Below are 18,964 nucleotides of genomic sequence, written 5' to 3' on the forward strand. Positions count from 1 at the left end.
TTTCCAAGTTACAGTATTTCGTCCATATAATTTTTAACGACATCACAAAATCAAAACCAATATGACATTAGTTTTCTATAACTCCCCACTGACCATTCCCCACATTCTTATGTTAGAATTATAGTTCCAGTATCCACTTTTGACCCTGTTAGAGTTTCGGCAGGAAAAGCCTGTTAACAAAGACATTCCTCTCGTGGATTTTACTGTAGGGGGAGAACGCCCCCCCCCCCCCCCCCCCCCCTCTTCTCCTGTAATTTACAACAGGGTGTGAACTGTCAAACCGGCCAAGTTCCCTCCTCACCTCTTCTGTGGGTGAGATAAGGTCTGGTTATTGTCAACCATTGCCAAGCTGATCTGACCCTTTGTGATCCTCACAGGACAGTCATGACAGTAGCCAACTAGCTAGCCATGTGACTTTTTCTGATTATATCACATAAAGATGAGAAAGCTAAAAAGGCTAGCTTGCTATGTTTTTAGCCAGGCTAAAGCCAGCTAGCCAGGCTGCCAGCTAGGTAATGGCTGGCTACTATCAGCAAGGGAAGGTGACTCTTCCTTGTTGTTTACAAAATTAAAATACACAAATAAAAAAACGTTTCTATCGTCCCCTTGTGAATGGAATTGGCACCGGCGAGGATATCATGTTACCAAAATGTTTCTGTCACTCCAAGAATCCAACTCCACCCACGTGCATGCACGCACGTAGATCAACAGAGTGGCGCTTGTACGGTAGTAACCTTTAGTGTCTTATGTTCCTAGAGGATGTTAGGGTTCAGTCTTTGGTGTGTGTGTGTTTCTGGTTCAGGCCTCAGGGCTCCCTTTTACACATGCAGAAAAGTGTCTCTGATTCTGGAGAGGTTTTGAACCCTTTATGGACTGTCGTTCACAGGGCTGAGTGTGTCTGGTATGGACTCAGGAAGGGTTAGGGGTTGAGCGAGGGGTGTGTCTAGCATTGTGGGTTTTGAAGTCCTTGTTGGAATACTCCTCTTCCTGTGAGAGTACAGCAAGCTGCCCTGAGTGAGGGAGGAGAGGGACCGTTGTCGTGACAAGGCGTTGCGTATGGCTGTTCTGAAGGACTCCCCGGCACAGTAATACAACAGAGGGTTCAGCACGCTGTTGGCCGCCGCCAGACACAGCGTCACCACCAACACCCGCTGCTGTGTTGCAGTAACAACGCAGCCCCACCCGCCCACCACAGAGTGCAGGTGCATCGAGCGAGCCACGTGATAGGGCAGGAAGCACAGCAGAAATGTGCAGATCACCATGGCGACTAGACACAGAGACTGGCGACGACGTCTCCCCTGGCTACGCTTCAGGCTCCCTGTCTGTAGCTTCTGGCTTATGGCTGTAGCTGTCAGTCGGCGGATGATGCTGCCGTAGCAACCAAGGATGGTGACGAATGGGATCAGGAAGCCGAATGTCACGCCCACGTAGTTGAGAATGAAGATCCTCTTCCAGGAGGCTGAGTTACGGGGCTCGAAGCAGCGTGTTAGTCCCGCCCTCACCCTGGTCCCCGAAAATAGGAAGGGTACCGAAGTTCCACCCACAAACAGCCAGATGCCCAAACAGGCCAATGAAGCTCGGCGGGGCGTGGCCAAGGCTCGATGATGAAGAGGCTTCAGCACGGCCAGCCAACGGAGCACGCTCAGTCCAGTCAGGAAGAGAATGCTATAGGGAATAATAATATAGCTTATTAGTTAGGTGCCTTTCTGGGCAAGCAGGGTCACCTCACATTATAATAACTGTGTGTGTGTGTGTGTGTGTTTGTGTTTTTTAGTGTACAGCTGTTTTGCAGTGTGTGTGCATGTAACGGATGTGAAATGGCTAGCTAGTTAGCGGGTACGCGCTAATAGCGTTTCAATCAGTTACGTCACTTGCTCTGAAACCTAGAAGTAGTGGTTCCCCTTGCTCTGCAAGGGCCGCGGCTTTTGTGGAGCGATGGGTAACAACGCTTCGTGGGTGACTGTTGTTGATGTGTGCAGAGGGTCCCTGGTTCGCACCCGTGTCGGGGCGAGGGGACGGTCTAAAGTTATACTGTTACATGCACATGCGTACCTGGTGTAGAGGTTGAGGTAGAAGCAGAACACACAGAGTCGGCACAGCCAATCAGGGAGTTCCCAGTGAGCGCCCCTGAAGTAGTAGGCCAATCGAAACGGCAGGGTAAGGGAGAAGCATGCGTCTGATAGGGCAAGGTTGGTCATGAGAATGGAAGAGGGAGAGCGTTTGGGCTTCAGTCGCAGGAACACGAACAGCGCTCCGCTGTTGAAAAGCAATGCTATAGGGAACACAAGTAGATAGGTGACGGTGTAGGCTCTGTACTTAAAGACCTCATCATCACCGCTACAGGACTGGTTGCTAGTCAATGCCGTCACCGTGTGGTTGCAAAGGGGAAGGGTCACTGGTGGTAGGGTGGAGTCAAGCCCGTGGGAAGTTTCAAGCCACGGAGCTGGGGAGAGAGAGACACATTATTATTACTATCATAACCAGGGGTCAACTTGTTAATTGTTAAGAAGGGGTATGCTATGTTCAGTATTAGAAAATAGCAAAGCGAACATCTACGATGTTGACCAGAATGGAATGAAAATACAATCACAAGTCAGGTGTATTCAGGATGCTTTGAACGTTGAATGAACATTTAAAACTTGACGAATTGGTTTGAAGTACTAAAAGGACAAAACAAGATACTTGAGGCAAGGGGCATTTCAATATGTTCTTTTCAAATGTTTTATGACTTACAATCAACAATGTCCAGGACATAGCTGATATGAAAATGCCTACAAAAATGCATACAGTCATTAAATGTTTTTTCAAAGACAACTATTGGCATATCAGACTTCAAATAAGTAGGCCTAGTTGCACCGGCAAAACTGGGAAGAAGTGGAATAAAAGAAGTATGGAAAATAGCAGTAGTGTTCTTCCAGTACACAAACACACTAATTACCCTATATTTAGCCCATTGTAGGGAATATGAATTGTTCCACTGACTTACACTAGATAGTGTGAAAGACCAAATCATTTAAAGATGTGTGTGAAGTCAAGGTTGGGCGCAAGAATGCTGACTGGATCCTGTATTTGGGCCTACTTTAATTATTGTAGACATATGTAGAAATTCTTTGTTGTTTTGAAGAGAATTTCCTGTAATTCAATGTAGTGTAACATGACTCATTACATCTTTTCAAATCCAATTGTATTTGTCACGTGTCAAATACAACCTGACAGTGAAATGCTTACTTACAAGCCCTTATACAACAATGCCGTTTTAAGAAAAATAAGTGTTAAGTTAAAAATAGATAAGTGAAAAAGTTACAAATAATTAAAGAGCAGCAATAAAATAACAGTAGCGAGGCTATATACATGGGGTACCGGTACAGAGTGTGCGGAGGCACAGGTTAGTCGAGGTAATATGTACATAGAGTTATAGGTAGGTAGAGTTATTAAAGTGACTATGCATAGATAATAAACAGAGAGTAGCAGCAGCGTAAAAGAGGGGGGGGGGGGGGGGGGCAATGCAAATGATCTGGGTAGCCATTTGAAGCTGTTAAGAAGCCATTTTGGACCTAGACTTGGCGCTCCGGTACCGCTTGCCGTGCGGTAGCAGAAAGAACAGTCTATGACTAGAGTGGCTGGAATCTTTGACCATTTTTAGAGCCTTCCTCTGGCCCCGGTGACGTACTACGCTCTGTAGTGCCTTGCGGTCGGAGGCCGAGCAGTTGCCATACCAGGCAGTGATGCAACCAGTCATGATGCTCTCGGTGGTGCAGCTGTGGAACTTTTTGAGGATCTGAGGACCCACGCCAAATCTTTTCAGTTGGATTAGCAATTTCATGACAATAAGTATGGGGGGGAAAAAGTCTATACTATTTTTTACAAATGTTATTCCACTAACAAATATATTGTAGCATCATTTATTTCAACCCTCAAGTATTAATTTAGTTAAACATCTTTTTCAAAAAGTGATTAGCTCAATTGATGGTGACAGTCACGCATTAGATTACTTCCCAAGCAAAGTCAATTGTTTTGTCTCCTCGACTTTAGAAGGTCATAGCTCAGCCTCAATGTCAATGAACCAAATATATCCATATGTGCATCGGAATCCTGTCTTTCTTGTGAAATGTAAAGCTTGTTTTTCGCCTAAAGTGTTGCGGAGTTACACGTCATTATAGATCGCTTTATAAACTGAACAAAAATATGTAAAGTGTTGGTCTGCAGAAGAGTATTAGGGCCAAGTCAAAAAACAAAAAAAGCGAGGGGTGGTGGTACAAAGATTATCATTTTTTGCATGCCAATACTTTCAAAAAGTGGCAATATTTTGAAAATAAAGCTGCAATATTTCGACAATAAGGTCGAAATAACATTTTCTGAATAAAGGTGCAATATTTCCAGAATAAAGTGGCAATATTTCAAGAATAAAGTGGCAATATTTCGAGAATAATGACATGCAACCCCTTGACTTTTTCCACATTTGTTACGTTACAGCCTTATTCTAAAACATATTAAATTGTTTTCCCCCTCATCAATCTATACGCAATACTCCATAATGACAAAGCAAAAACAGTTTTTAGAACTTTTGCAAATGTATAAAAAAAAAGATATAACATTTACATAAGTATTCAGACCCTTTACTCAGTACTTTGTTTAAGCACCTTTTGCAGTGTTTACAGCCTGGAGTCTTCTTTAGTTTGATGCTACCAGCTTGGCATACCTGTATTTGGGGAGTTTCTCCCATTCTTCTTTGCAGATCCTCTCAAGCTCGGTCAGGTTGGATGGGGAGCGTTGCTGCACAACCATTTTCAGGTCTCTCCAGAGATGTTTGATCGGGTTCAAGTCCGGGCTCTGGTTGGGCCACTAAGGGACATTCAGAGACTTGTCCCAAAGCCACTCCTGCGTTGTCTTGGCTATGTGCTTAGAGTCGTTGTCCTGTTGGAGGTGAACCTGCGCAGTATATAGGAACTGCAGTACACTACAGTATAACTGCAGTTAGAGTGCAGTATAACTGCAGTATGGTGCAAATACTGCATCCAAAACAACACTGTTTTTTTACTGCAGTAATTTTGCAGTGCAACTGCAGTTCGAGTGCACTGTAATTATTCCGCAATTACTGCGTCCAAAATAGCACCGGCGACTGCCGTTACTGCACTTTTACTGCAGTTTCAAAACTGCAATCTTTTTTTGTAAGGGTCAGTTTAATTATCTAATACACTCGTTCAAACAGGTATCATGACGTGGCCCTTTTGGGGTGTATATTGTGCCTCCCCCCTCACTCCTTCTCCCACATCAGGTTTTACAACGGTCATAAATTCCTTCTAGAAACTCTCTCTCTTCGCTGCCTTGGAGTATGGAGGGAGAGAGCCTATGGAGAACAAAGACAGTCTTCTTCCCAAAACTCCTAATCAACAAAATTGGAGAATTAAACAATATTTCTATTTTTGAGAATGTGGGAAGGGTCCGTGGACACTTAAGGGACAATCATGTTGAGTGTGTTTCATTTGGTGATCTCATGAAGGACAGGAAACACACATAACTATATCTTTTAAAGTGTACATTTTCCAGCTGTCAGGTTTACATCTGAAGGTTGTATAAGATGAATGAATAAGTATAAGAATACTTTTGAAAAGATAACAATGTGATTTAGTCATCTAAATGAGAATTGATTGTTTTATGGTAACTTATGCACAGTAGCCACACCCAGGTGGGCACAAACATGATGAGATTGCCCTTTTCTACCAAAGTATAAAAGCACCCGTGACTCAATTCACACCAGACCACGCAGTTAATTAAATAAATAAATAAGCCAATTTGTATATTGCTGATTCATAATTTATGCTCGGGTTCGTGCAGATAACCAAGGGTTTGCGACATTCAGCAATGAGAACTGATGAGGCAATAATAATACATTAATACAAGACTGTACTCGATGAGATATGAAAATATCTGAAGAGTCGATTCGGGAAATAAAGACTCTATAAACATTTTTACATATGCCCCGACTCCCTAGTTAATTACAGTTTACATGATTAGTTTATTCACGTAATAATAATTACACAGAGAATTGATTTGATAAAATAACAGTCTTCACATTTAATGATACTCAGACACGACATTTTGAATCTAAGATAGAATGAGGCATTTATTTTGATTCAGCCTATATAAAATTGAAAAGCAGATTGCATTATACACCCAGATTATGTGATACAGCATTGGAGCTTTAGACAGGAATTATTGGTTGTGTGTTTGACCATAGAAATTGTCCCGGTGTCGCGTATCTGATGACGTCAGGGTGTTTTAAAGTTAGTGATTACATTTCTGGTACTTGGATAACAATCTAAATAATTATAGAAATTTGAGAAATAGACCCGTTGGGCCAAACGTGCTATTTCTGTCTCCCGCGTTTCAGAACCGGGTAGACTCGGTCATTATTAATTTCTCGAGCGAGGACACAGAGCCAGCCGATTGAAATTTGAGGAGATATTAGCTGACCAAGCGATAATTCTCAGTTCCCCACATTTTCAGTAGCGTGGGTAGGACACAGGCGTATCTTTTTCCTAAAATTACAATGAGTTCCGGTAACTTAGTGCTAGCAAAGAAGAATGCCGGAAATGGTTTGAACGTAAGATGATTACTAGTAAAACTGTTTCCTTGTTTAAGGATGTTATGCTTGAAAGTGTACAAAGTAGAATTAGCTTACACGAGATGCTAAGCTAACAAAGGAAGAGCAACCCTTTTGTTTTTCCTGTGTCACGTTGTAATTCCTCCGTCTTGGGCGACGGAAGTCCCGCCCCTTTGTACTTCCGTTTGATTTCAGCTTTCTGTGATCAGTGACCCCTGGGGGTGAAGAATCAGCAGTACATTTTTTAAACATAATTATTTAGGTGACACCCAACGTGTATCACGTTTAACAAGTGGTTACTTATGATATCCAGCCAGTCTCAACTGATTGGATATCGATGTCTCATTCAATTGAACTAATAAGTAAAATTGCCAGACTTACCTTTTTCAAATGGACATTTGAAATATTATCCAAATTGATTGGTTTCTACAAATGAGACAATTTAAACTTTTCCACATTAACCTTGATACAGCAACGCTATCAGGTTAATTAAAGTTTAATTCCCAAATAGCCTATACTGGTTTGATTTATCATTAACATTGATTAATCAGTCAAATTTGCTTTTGCAAAGCTTATTCAGTACTACCCAGTACTGAAGGAAGTCCCGCCTTCGCGGGAATCCCATGTGGCTTTATGAATAAGTAACCCTAGTGGTGAATGTACCCTAACGTTTGAACTACGGTTCACACTTATGATAATTCAGCCAATCTCAATTGATTGTATGTAATCTTCTCATTCAATTTAATAAGTTAAATTGTCAAATACCTTTTCAGGTTCTTCCAAGTAAATGAGACATTTTAAACTTTTCCATATTAACCTAGATGAAGCAACGCTTTCAGGTTAATTAAAGTTGAATTCCCAGATAGCCTATCCAGGTATCATTATCATTGATTAATCAATTCAATTTGCTTTTGCAAATTCATTCACGTTCAACTCCCACATTACGGATAGAGTAGTGATAGTTCATTAACGTCTATAAAGAGATTAAAATCGTCTTTGCAGTGTAACGATAGTCTATGTCGTCCTCCTCATCGGACGAGGAGAGGCGAGAAGGATCGGACCAATATGCAGAGTGGTTAGTTTCCATGGTAATTTAATAACACGAAAACAATATGCGATACAAAATAACAAAATGAAACTACCGTTACAGTCCCGTGTGGCGAAACACTAACAAGGAACAAACACCCACAAAACACACGCGAAACCCCGGCTGCCTAAGTATGATTCTCAATCAGGGACAACGATTGACAGCTGCCTCTGATTGAGAATCATACCAGGCCGAACACACAAAACCCCAACATAGAAAACAACACATAGACAACTCACCCAACTCACGCCCTGACCATACTAAATAAATACAAAACAAGGGAAAACAGGTCAGGAACGTGACATGCAGCTTCCATCGTATTCCAAAACCCAATTTTTTTTATTTTTATGTTCTAATAATGTGCAAGCTATCAGAGGGGGTAGTCCCCACTCCCCCGCTAATTAGTGAACCCTCACCCATAAATTGATTGATCTCTGACCTCAGCAGTGATACAAACCCTAATTATGCCATTAGTGGAAAAACAGCAGAAATTGCGAACAACGTTCTCCAAAATCAACCATCAAACGCAGGCTTTGTAACGGTTCTCTCCACTTTAGCCCTTATGTATCGCCATCACAGATTGGCATTGGTCCAGTACCGCAGTGCTCAGCAGAAACACGTGCAAGACATGGCTGACATGAAGGGACAGGTGGAGAGAACCGAGCAACTATTGACAAAAGCAGGAAATTAAAACATTCTGCAAGCTGAGGAACTGCGTTTGAAATCGGAAAACAATTAAAAGTAACTGCAAATACTTATGATGATGAACGAGCACAAAATCTTCAAAAAAATTGTTTTCTACAGGAATAACTCGATTTAGCCAAAACTAAATACAATGTAGTCCACTCCAAACTAGATAAATCTGTCGAGTTATCTACAAACAGGAGCACAAAATGTGATAACATGCAGGCAGTTTTGTTGAATGTTCCTCAAAGTAACAATGTTCTACTCCAAATGCTGCAGATCAAAGACGATCAGTTAATGAACACAATAGCTAAGTTGGATGACAAAACAGGACTCATTGAAGTCGCTAACCAAATGAATGAGGAGAGAACTCAAGTCATGAAGATGGAAATATTGATTTCTAAGCAAAGGGAGGAAATCGCATCACTAAATCTCTCGCTCCGTACTCAAGACCTCTATCTGCAAACCATGACAGATAGGTATGAGACCGAAAGGAGCAATTGAGACACTCACGTGTCCAAAATCTGTACTCTAATGCAATGCAGCAGAATACCACCCTTAGGTACAATCTGGTGGAATTCCAGAATGGTCACGTGCTGCAGCGTGACTACCCAACCAAGCAACCAGAGCCTGGTATTCAAAGGAGTGAAGACAATAGAAGGTTTCAGATTTTGCCTCCCTCGTGTCCCTCAGTCTTCTCCTCTTGGCCATTCGGCACTGAGTAATATGGCGTATCTCCGCCAACAAAGCCAAAGCTTGGCTTCTCCTCTTGACCTTTCGGCCCCAATTTCCCCACAGGATAAAGCCAACCTTTCCACCCGCTTGGCGCGGAATGCCTTGACAAACTCGTCAAAAATGTCCCCACCTTTGACCCCGTTCCAGGTCAGCCAAACGATACTGAGAAGTTCCTAGCTGACAGATGAGGCATTGGATGGCTACCCGAACGCTACGGGTTCTGACAGGGTTTACCTGTTGAAGTGAATGTCGAATAGACACGTGACGAGGTTAGTTCGTCTACAACAGCAACACATGCTAAATGACTACGCTAACCTTGCCACAGCATTGAAATTAGAATTCAGTTGTTCTGCAACTCGCAAACACGATAGCTCACTGGCTAACACTGTCAAACAAGCTCGGAATGAACACCCACAAGCTTACTATCATAGGCTTCGTTCAGCTTACTTTGGTCTACTCACTGAAACAGGAATGGAAGAGCTGTTACCATTCAAACGAATGTTTCTGTCGAACATGTATCCTACCTTCATTAATTACTTGGGCCCTACAGCCCACATTGGCTGGCCTATCTTACAACTCGGAGAGCTTGCAAGCACAGCTTTTGAGGCATCAAAAGATCAGCACGCTAAGAGCCCTGACATCTCGGTTTTGAAGTTTGACCAGGAGCACTCAACCCAGTTAGAGGGTGCATTATCAGGTATTGGAGCGTTGAGGAATGACGCACAACAATGGTTTCTACCATAAAACCACGACTTCAATAACCACCGCGGTCAAAATAACTGTAAAGTATGAAGCCATCGAAACGACTACCGCTACAATTGACCGGTTCGCTACGTTCCTCCACCCAACTCACACAAAGTGTCAGAGCACAAGGGTAACAAAGGGTTAAAGGACGATCAAAACGTAGACCAATGTTCTCTAGAAGTTCCACTACATGAAGAACTAAAGCGAGAAAAATTTGAGAAAAGGGTAAAAGATCAGTCACAAGGACAAGACTGGGTATTGCTGGACACCAGGTCTGCAGGAATTAACACCCTTAGCAAGGAAGTTACAAATCAAATTTCTCCCGCTCTCACTCGAGACCCTATCCAGGGCCTACTCGATCAAGAAACAAGCCCACAGGCTTTATCTATAGACTCTGATACAAAGGTTGCGAAGAAAAAGGTCAAAAGCTTTGCTAAAGCCATGTCCACTCAAAATCCGAAAAGTCAATCTGCTTTCACCTTGAACAGAAATGGCACATCACGTCATTGCGAACAACCACTCCACTTTGTGGGGAATATGTCCACTAAACGTGACTCTAAACGGCAATACCTGGAAATAGTCCTGGAGGAATGCTTAACTTGTAATGTGCTAATTGATTCATTGTTTGATGATCTCAAAAGGTTTTTGAAGCCAACTAAACGTTGGTTAAAAGTGCAACGATCCGACACTACACTTCGAGGTTTCACCCAGACTACCTGGCCTCTCACATTGAGAATCATGCTGAAACTACACTTCCAGGACGTATTGCTCGTTCACCCTGTGTATGTTACCAGTCTCGAATCTGAACCCCTGGAGCAGACTTGATGGATCGGTTACTCCCACTAATGGATTGGAAAACCAACTATGTATGGTCACAGGTCACAGTGCCTTCTCCACTGACCACACTGTCTTCCCCTAATGCTAGCTGCAACACAGTCATTCACGAGGGGTATTTGTCAAAGAACCCTTTTGAGAAAGAGATGTTTCGAAACATCTGTTGGTGCAGAATCAGATCCAAGGAGATATTACCATATCTCGACACATTCCACCAGCAAACCCGATTGACCATTCTTTTCATGATTTTGAGCCAACAGTCTCTGTGAATAAGCAATTTCCCTCCTCCTTGAAGTTGTGCAACACGGTAGTTGAGATGAACTTCTCTTGTCCTTCGGATACTTCTGCAAGCACTGCGGCCGTCTCAGCAAGAAAAATATTGATGCGCAGAGTGTACTCTGCTTCCGATGATACATCTTCCGCTTTGTGGGGGACTGTCACCCCTTACAATGACACTAATGGCGTCAGTCCAGCAACTGACCCGATGACTCCCACTGGTGAAACACTTGCGATATCACAGACAGATATCCTCGTCTCAGTTTGCAGGTACTGAAGAGGTTGCCACACGCGGACGCTGTGGTGACTGACAGGCCTCGACAGCCACTGAATGTTTTGAGGCACAAACACCAGGAGATTTTGTTAAAAGGTTACAGCCATCCTCAGAGCAACGCATCCGCTGACAACTCGTACATAGGGTACGATCTTTTCGTTTGTACCTCGGATACGAACACCAACCGCTGGTGGGGGGGGTCCCGAGACACAAAGGGGGGGAATACTAGCCCAGACCCATGATGAGCCTCATCGCAGCTGATGGGGGGGTCGAGACTACATGCAACACTGTACGAGGCCGCCAGAGCAGATAACAAATCTAGTTGTAAACTTCCCCAGGAGAACAGAGAGGACGGGGATAACCTTAGAACAATATCTAAGATATTACGGAGGTGTACCACACTGGTCGTAAAAGAAGTCCAGTGGACGTTCCACCTCCAAAACAAATGGCAAAAATAGGCACGCCTTGCCATGTGTAGATTCAACTACAATACAACTAGTAAAATGCTATAATCATGTGTTCCTGTAGGATAACATTTCAGAATACATCGGTAGGACAACTGGTCCCCTTGAGTACCAGTACCAATGCCAGCACAGTCAGTCCAGCCACAATCAGTAAGAAGGTTAGAGACCTTACAAGTCAAATTGCTATTGATAACAGTGACAGAGGAGTTAGTAGTCACTCAGATTGGAACACGTGTAAGGGAATCTCCAGAACACTCTTCTGATGGGCAACACACATGCCACTAATAAATAGAACCCTCCATTCAGGAGGAAAGTTATTAGAAGTCATGAACCATGATCACACCACGTATGACTGGTTCAGTGCTTATAAAGTACTTCGGTTTTGAAGTTAGCTCCTCTGTGGATGACATAGCTATGAAATAAACTCCTTCATACCTAGTTATGTACTTGAAAATGTATCAATTGACCAATTCGGCACATTTGGGCATACTTGATACAAAATATTGTCCAGTATTGAAATGCTTCATTGGATCAATCTGAAACTTTGCACACACACTGCTGTCATCTAGTAGCAAAAAATCTAAATTGTGCCTAAACTGCAATAATACATTATGGCCTTACTCTTGCATTTCAAAGATGAAACATAAATAAAATTCCAAACGCATGTTTTTTTTGTTTGTATTATCTTTTACCAGACTTGATGTGTTATATTCTCCTACATTAATTTCACATTTCCACAAAATTCTAAGAATTTCTTTTCAAATGATGAATCAAGAACATGCATATCCTTGCTTCAGGTCCTAAGCTACAGGCAATTAGATTTTGGTATTTCATTTAAGGAGAAAATTGAAAAAAAGGGTCCGATCCTTAATTAACCAAACTCCCTACTTTAGTCTTGAAATATAACTGCAACTTTATTCTCAAGATGTTTAGTTCATTCTCAAAATTAAATTTCAACTTTATTTTAGAAATATTGGCACTTCATTTTTGTAATTTAGACTTTATTCTCTAAATATTGTGTCACACCCTGGCCTTAGTTATCTTTGTTTTCATTATTATTTTAGTTAGGTCAGGGTGTGACATGGGGAAGTTTGTGTGTTTTTGTATTGTCTAGGGTGTTGTATGGTTTAGGGGGTTTAGTAGAGTGGATGGTTTAGTGTTCAGTGTAGGTGTCTAGGAAAGTCTATGGTTGCCTGAATTGGGTCTCAATTAGAGACAGCTGGTTATGGTTGTCTCTGATTGGGAGCCATATTTAAGGCAACCATAGGCTTTAGCTTTTTTGTGGGTAATTGTCTATGTCAGTGTGTAGTGGTCAGTGTCAGCACCATTTTGTTTATATAGCTTCACGGTCGTCTGTTTGTTGTTTTGTTTCGTTTTTCCTTCTTATAATAAAAATATGTATTTTTCACGCGCTGCGCCTTGGTCCTCTCTCTCTCCTATAGACGATCGTGACAGAATTACCCACCAACATCGGACCAAGCAGCGTAAATCAAGGCAGAGTGGCTGGAAGCCCGAGAGGCTCCCCCAAAAATTTCTTGGGGGAGGGCACACGGGGAGTGTGGCTGGGTCAAGTGGGAGAATTGAGCCAGTTCCCCGTGCTTACCATCAGGAGCAGTTGGCTAAACGAAGGTATGAGTCGGAGAATGTGGAGGAGTTATTGGACAGATTGGAGGAAAGTGAAAGGATGGGAGATTATGAGACATTTGAGGAGTTGTTGGTGTTATTGGAGGAGAGCGAAGAGAGAGAGATGTTGATATGGGGGAGCATACAACCAGGTAAGGTTGGGAAGCCTCCTGTGCGTCTCCTGAGCCCTGTACGCACTGTTCCTTCTCCCCGCACTCTTCCTGAGGTGCGTGCCCTCAGCCTGGTACCACCAGTACCGGTACCACGCACCAGGCCTATAGTGCGCCTCGAGAGTCCAGTGTGCCCTGTTCCTCCTCCACGTACTAGCCCTATGGTGCGTGTCTCCAGTCCGGTACCACGCACCAAGCTTCCTGTGTGTCAACAGAGCCCTGTTCCTCCTCCACGCACTAACCCTGTGGTGCGTGTCTCCAGCCCATTACCACCAGTGCCTACACCACGCACCAAGCCTCCTGTGTGTTCCCAGAGTCCTGTGCGTCCTGTTGCTGCTCCCCGCACTAGCCCTGAGATGCGTGTCCCCAGCCCGGTACCACCAGTTCCGGCACCACGCACTAGGCCTAATGTGCGTCCCCAGGGTCCAGTGTGCCCTGTCCCTGCTTCCCGCACTAGCCTGAAGGTGCGTGTCCTTAGCCCGGTGACTCCAGTTCCGGCACCACGCACCAGGCCTACAGTGCACCTCATCCGGCCAGAGCCATCCGTCTGCCCAGTGCCGTCAGAGCCGTTAGTCAGTCAGGAGCCGCTAGAGCCGTTAGTCAGTCAGGATCTGCCAGAGCCGCCAACCAGACAGGATCTGCCAGAGCCGCCAACCAGACAGGATCCGCCAGAGCCGCCAACCAGACAGGATCCGCCAGAGCCGCCAACCAGACAGGATCCGCCAGAGCCGCCAACCAGACAGGATCCGCCAGAGCCGCCAACCAGCCATGAGCAGCCAGATCCGTCAGCCAGCCATGAGCAGCCAGATCCGTCAGCCAGCCATGAGCAGCCAGATCCGTCAGCCAGCCATGAGCAGCCAGATCCGTCAGCCAGCCATGAGCAGCCAGATCCGTCAGCCAGCCATGAGCAGCCAGATCCGTCAGCCAGCCATGAGCAGCCAGATCCGTCAACCAGCCATGATCCGCCAGATCCGTCAACCAGCCAGGATCCGCCAGAGCCGTCCAGCCAGGATCCGCCAGAGCCGTCCAGCCAGGATCCGCCAGAGCCGTCCAGCCAGGATCCGCCAGAGCCGTTCAGCCAGGATCCGCCAGAGCCAGCCAGCCAGGATCCGCCAGCCAGCCAGGATCCGCCAGAGCCAGCCAGCCAGGATCCGCCATTCAGTCCGGTGCTGCCCTTCAGTCCGGTGCTGCCCTTCAGTCCGGTGCTGTCCCTCAGTCCGGAGCTGCCGTCCCTCAGTCCGGAGCTGCCCCTTATCCTGGTGCTGCCCCTTATCCTGGTGCTGCCCCTTATCCTGGTGCTGCCCCTTATCCTGGTGCTGCCCCTTATCCTGGTGCTGCCCCTTATCCTGGTACTGCCCCTTAGTCCGGTGCTGCCCCTTAGTCCGGTGCTGCCCCTTAGTCCGGTGCTGCCACTTAGTCCGGTGCTGCCCCTTATTCCAGTGGGGTTAAGAAAGCGGGTAGTGACTATGGTGGGGTGGGGACCACGACCAGTGCCAGAGCCGCCACCGTGGACAGACGCCCATCCAGACCCTCCCCTAGACTTTATGCTGGTGCGCCCGGAGTTCGCACCTTAAGGGGGGGGTTATGTCACACCCTGGCCTTAGTTATCTTTGTTTTCATTATTATTTTAGTTAGGTCAGGGTGTGACATGGGGAAGTTTGTGTGTTTTTGTATTGTCTAGGGTGTTGTATGGTTTAGGGGGTTTAGTAGAGTGGATGGTTTAGTGTTCAGTGTAGGTGTCTAGGAAAGTCTATGGTTGCCTGAATTGGGTCTCAATTAGAGACAGCTGGTTATGGTTGTCTCTGATTGGGAGCCATATTTAAGGCAACCATAGGCTTTAGCTTTTTTGTGGGTAATTGTCTATGTCAGTGTGTAGTGGTCAGTGTCAGCACCATTTTGTTTATATAGCTTCACGGTCGTCTGTTTGTTGTTTTGTTTCGTTTTTCCTTCTTATAATAAAAAGAAGATGTATTTTTCACGCGCTGCGCCTTGGTCCTCTCTCTCTCCTATAGACGATCGTGACATATTGCCACTTTATTCTATAAATATTGTCGCGAAATAAAGCCCTTTGGTGGGAAAACACTCATTCTGATTGGTTGGGCCTGGCTCCCCAGTGGGTGGATCTGGCTCCCAAGATGGTGGGCCTATGCTCTCCCAGGCCCACCCATGGCTGCGCCCCTGCCCAGTCATGTGAAATCCATAGATTAGGGCCTAATGAATTCATTTCAATTGACTGATTTCCTTCTATGAACTGTAACTCTGTAAAATCTTTGAAATAGTTGCATGTTGTGTTCACATTTTTGTTCAGTATATAATAAGGATATCTTTTTTCCCCTTCAAAACAAGAGACATGCTTTTTCCCCTTTTTATTATGGCATACCCCCACATACCCCCTTATATTGAGCCCTGATTTTAACCATAATCATCATCATCATTGCCATCATCGTTATTATCACCATCTTCATCACCACCATTGCCCCATTATCATCATCGCTATAACCATCATCACAATCTTCATCATTGCTGTCATGACCATTGACCACAATTTGAAATCATCATCATCATTTCTATGATGTTATTTAACTGTTAGAGAAATGTGGAGTTATTACCATAATCCTTACTTCTCTCCAATTCTTGCAGATTTCCACACGTGCCTAGGCCACAGTAAAGGTACTGAATGTGTTCTTTTCATGACAGGGTCATAGTCTACCTACCTAAATAAACCAGATTATAGGTACAGTCCAAAATTGCACTAGACAGTTACTTTGGAATAAGGAAGTGCTTCCTCAGGTGAACAGGAGTTATGCTGTTTTGGTCAGGCAGGCATTCGCTCATGCAAATGTTACAAACCACAGGCAAATGAGTGGTTATACCTGCCTGCCTGCCTGAGGCAAATGCTATGTTAACAATAACACACTATATGCAGTACAACAGTCAAACAGCACTCTGTTGAAAACAAATACTACAGCCTATAAAGTGCATTCGGAAAGTATTCAGACCCCTTGACTTTTACCACATTTTGTTTTCCGTTACAGCCTTATTCTAAAATGTATTAAATAGTTTCCCCCCCGCTCAATCTACACACAATACCCCATAAATTTAAGCAAAAAACCCCCGAAATATCAATTTACATAAGTATTCAGACACTTTACGCAGTACTTTGTTAAAGCACCTTCGGCAGCGATTTAAAACCTGGAGACTTCTTGGGAATGACGCTACAAGCTTGGCACACCTGTATTTGGGGAGTTTCTCCCATTCCTCTCTGCAGATTCTCTCAAGCTCTGTCAGGTTGGCTGGGGAGCATGGCTGCATAGCTATTTTCATGTATCTCCAAAGATTTCAATCTGGTTCAAGCTGATACTGCCACCACCATGCTTCACCGTAGGGATGGTGCCAGGTTTCCTCCAGACGTGACGCTTGGCTTTCAGGCCAAAGAGTTCAATCTTGGTTTCATCAGACCAGAGAATCGTGTTTCTCATTGTCTGAGAGTCCTTTAGGTGCCTTTTGGCAAACTCCAAGCAGGCTGTCATGTGCCTTTAACTAAGGAGTGGATTCCATCTGGCCACTCTACCACAAAGGCTTGATTGGTGGCATGCTGCAGAGATGGTTGTCCTTCTGGAAGGTTCTCCCATCTCCACAGAGGAACTCTGGTGCTCTGTCAGAGTGACCATCGAGTTCTTGGTCACCTCCCTGACCACGCCCTTCTCCTCCGATTGCTCAGTTTGGCCGGGCGGCCAGCTCTAGGAAGAGTATTGGTGGTTCCAAACTTCTTCCATTTAAGAATGGAGGCCACTGTGGTCTTGGGGACCTTCAAGGCTGCAGAAATGTTTTGGTACCCTCCCCAGATCTGTGCCTCAATACAATCCTGTCTCGGAGCTCTACGGACAATTCCTTCAAACCTCATGGCTTGGTTTTTGCTCTGACATGCACTGTCAATTGTGGGACCGTATATAGACAGGTGTGTGCCTTTCCAAATCATGTCCAATCAATTGAATTTACCACAGGTGGACTCCGGACCCAACAGTGAATAAATCCCCCCCCCCCCCCAGACGGTTTAGTGCCCGTGAGAAGGTCGATGGCGCAGTCATAGGGCTGATGCGGAGGAAGTGAGGTGTTACGGGCCTTGCTGAAAACCTCCTGGAGGTCCTGGTATTCTGCGGGAATGGCAGTGACATCAGAGGCTTTACCCAAGCCCGCAGGAATTATTTTTTATTTTTTTATTTCACCTTTAGTTAACCAGGTAGGCAAGTTGAGAACAAGTTCTCATTTACAATTGCGACCTGGCCAAGATAAAGCAAAGCAGTTCGACACATACAACAACACAGAGTTACACAGGGAGTAAAACAAACATACAGTCAATTCTACAGTAAAAAAATAAGTCTATATACAATGTGAGCAAATGAGGTGAGATAAGGGAGGTGAAGGCAAAAAAAAGGCCATGGTGGCGAAGTAAATACAATATAGCAAGTAAAACACTGGAATGGTTGATTTGCAGTGGAAGAATGTGCAAAGTAGAGATATAAATAATGGGGTGCAAAGGAGCAAAATAAATAAATAAATTAATACAGTAGGGAAAGAGGTAGTTGTTTGGGCTAAATTATAGATGGGCTATGTACAGGTGCAGTAATCTGTGAGCTGCTCTGACAGCTGGTGCTTAAAGCTAGTGAGGGAGATAAGTGTGTAAATGACATCACCGAAGTCGAGGATTGGTAGGATGGTCAGTTTTACAAGGGTATGTTTGGCAGCATGAGTGAAGGATGCTTTGTTGCGGAATAGGAAGCCAATTCTAGATTTAACTTTGGATTGGAGATGTTTGATGTGAGTCTGGAAGGAGAGTTTACAGTCTAACCAGACACCTAGGTATTTGTAGTTGTCCACATATTCTAAGTCAGAGCCGTCCAGAGTAGTAATGTTGGACAGGCGGGCAGGTGCAGGCAGTTGAAGAGCATGCATTTAGTTTTACTTGTATTTAAGAGCAATTGGAGGCCACGGAAGGAGAGTTGTTTGGCATTGAAGCTCGCCTGGAGGGTTGTTAACAGTGTCCAAAGAAGGGCCAGAAGTATACAGAATGGTGTCGTCTGCGTAGAGGTGGATCAGAGACTCCCCAGCAGCAAGAGCGACATCATTGATGTATACAGAGAAGAGAGTCGGTCCAAGAATTGAACCCTGTGGCACCCCCATAGAGACTGCCAGAGGCCCGGACAATAGACCCTCCGATTTGACACACTGAACTCTATCAGAGAAGTAGTTGGTGAACCAGGCTAGGCAATCATTTGAGAAACCAAGGCTGTCGAGTCTGCCGATATGGTGATTGACAGAGTCTATAGCCTTGGCCAGGTCAATGAATACGGCTGCACAGTATTGTTTCTTATCGATGGCGGTTAAGATATCGTTTAGGACCTTGAGCATGGCTGAGGTGCACCCATGACCAGCTCTGAAACCAGATTGCATAGCGGAGAAGGTATGGTG

At 44.6% G+C, this 18,964-nt stretch overlaps 1 protein-coding gene across 1 annotated transcript in view; it reads right to left on the reverse strand.

Annotated features, from left to right (window-relative positions):
* Window positions 1-866: 866 nt before the first annotated feature.
* Window positions 867-18,964, reverse strand: part of LOC120021454 (cysteinyl leukotriene receptor 2-like) — a 48,014-nt gene continuing 29,916 nt past the window's right edge. The window contains exons 2-3 of the mRNA XM_038965233.1: window positions 2,053-2,443; window positions 867-1,665 (exon numbers count right to left, since the gene is read on the reverse strand). Coding sequence (XP_038821161.1) covers window positions 867-1,665; window positions 2,053-2,443 — 1,190 coding nt within the window. The remainder of the gene's footprint in view (window positions 1,666-2,052; window positions 2,444-18,964) is intronic.

The sequence above is a fragment of the Salvelinus namaycush genome, chromosome 2 (assembly GCF_016432855.1).
Source record: "Salvelinus namaycush isolate Seneca chromosome 2, SaNama_1.0, whole genome shotgun sequence".
Taxonomy (NCBI): Eukaryota; Metazoa; Chordata; class Actinopteri; order Salmoniformes; family Salmonidae; genus Salvelinus; species Salvelinus namaycush.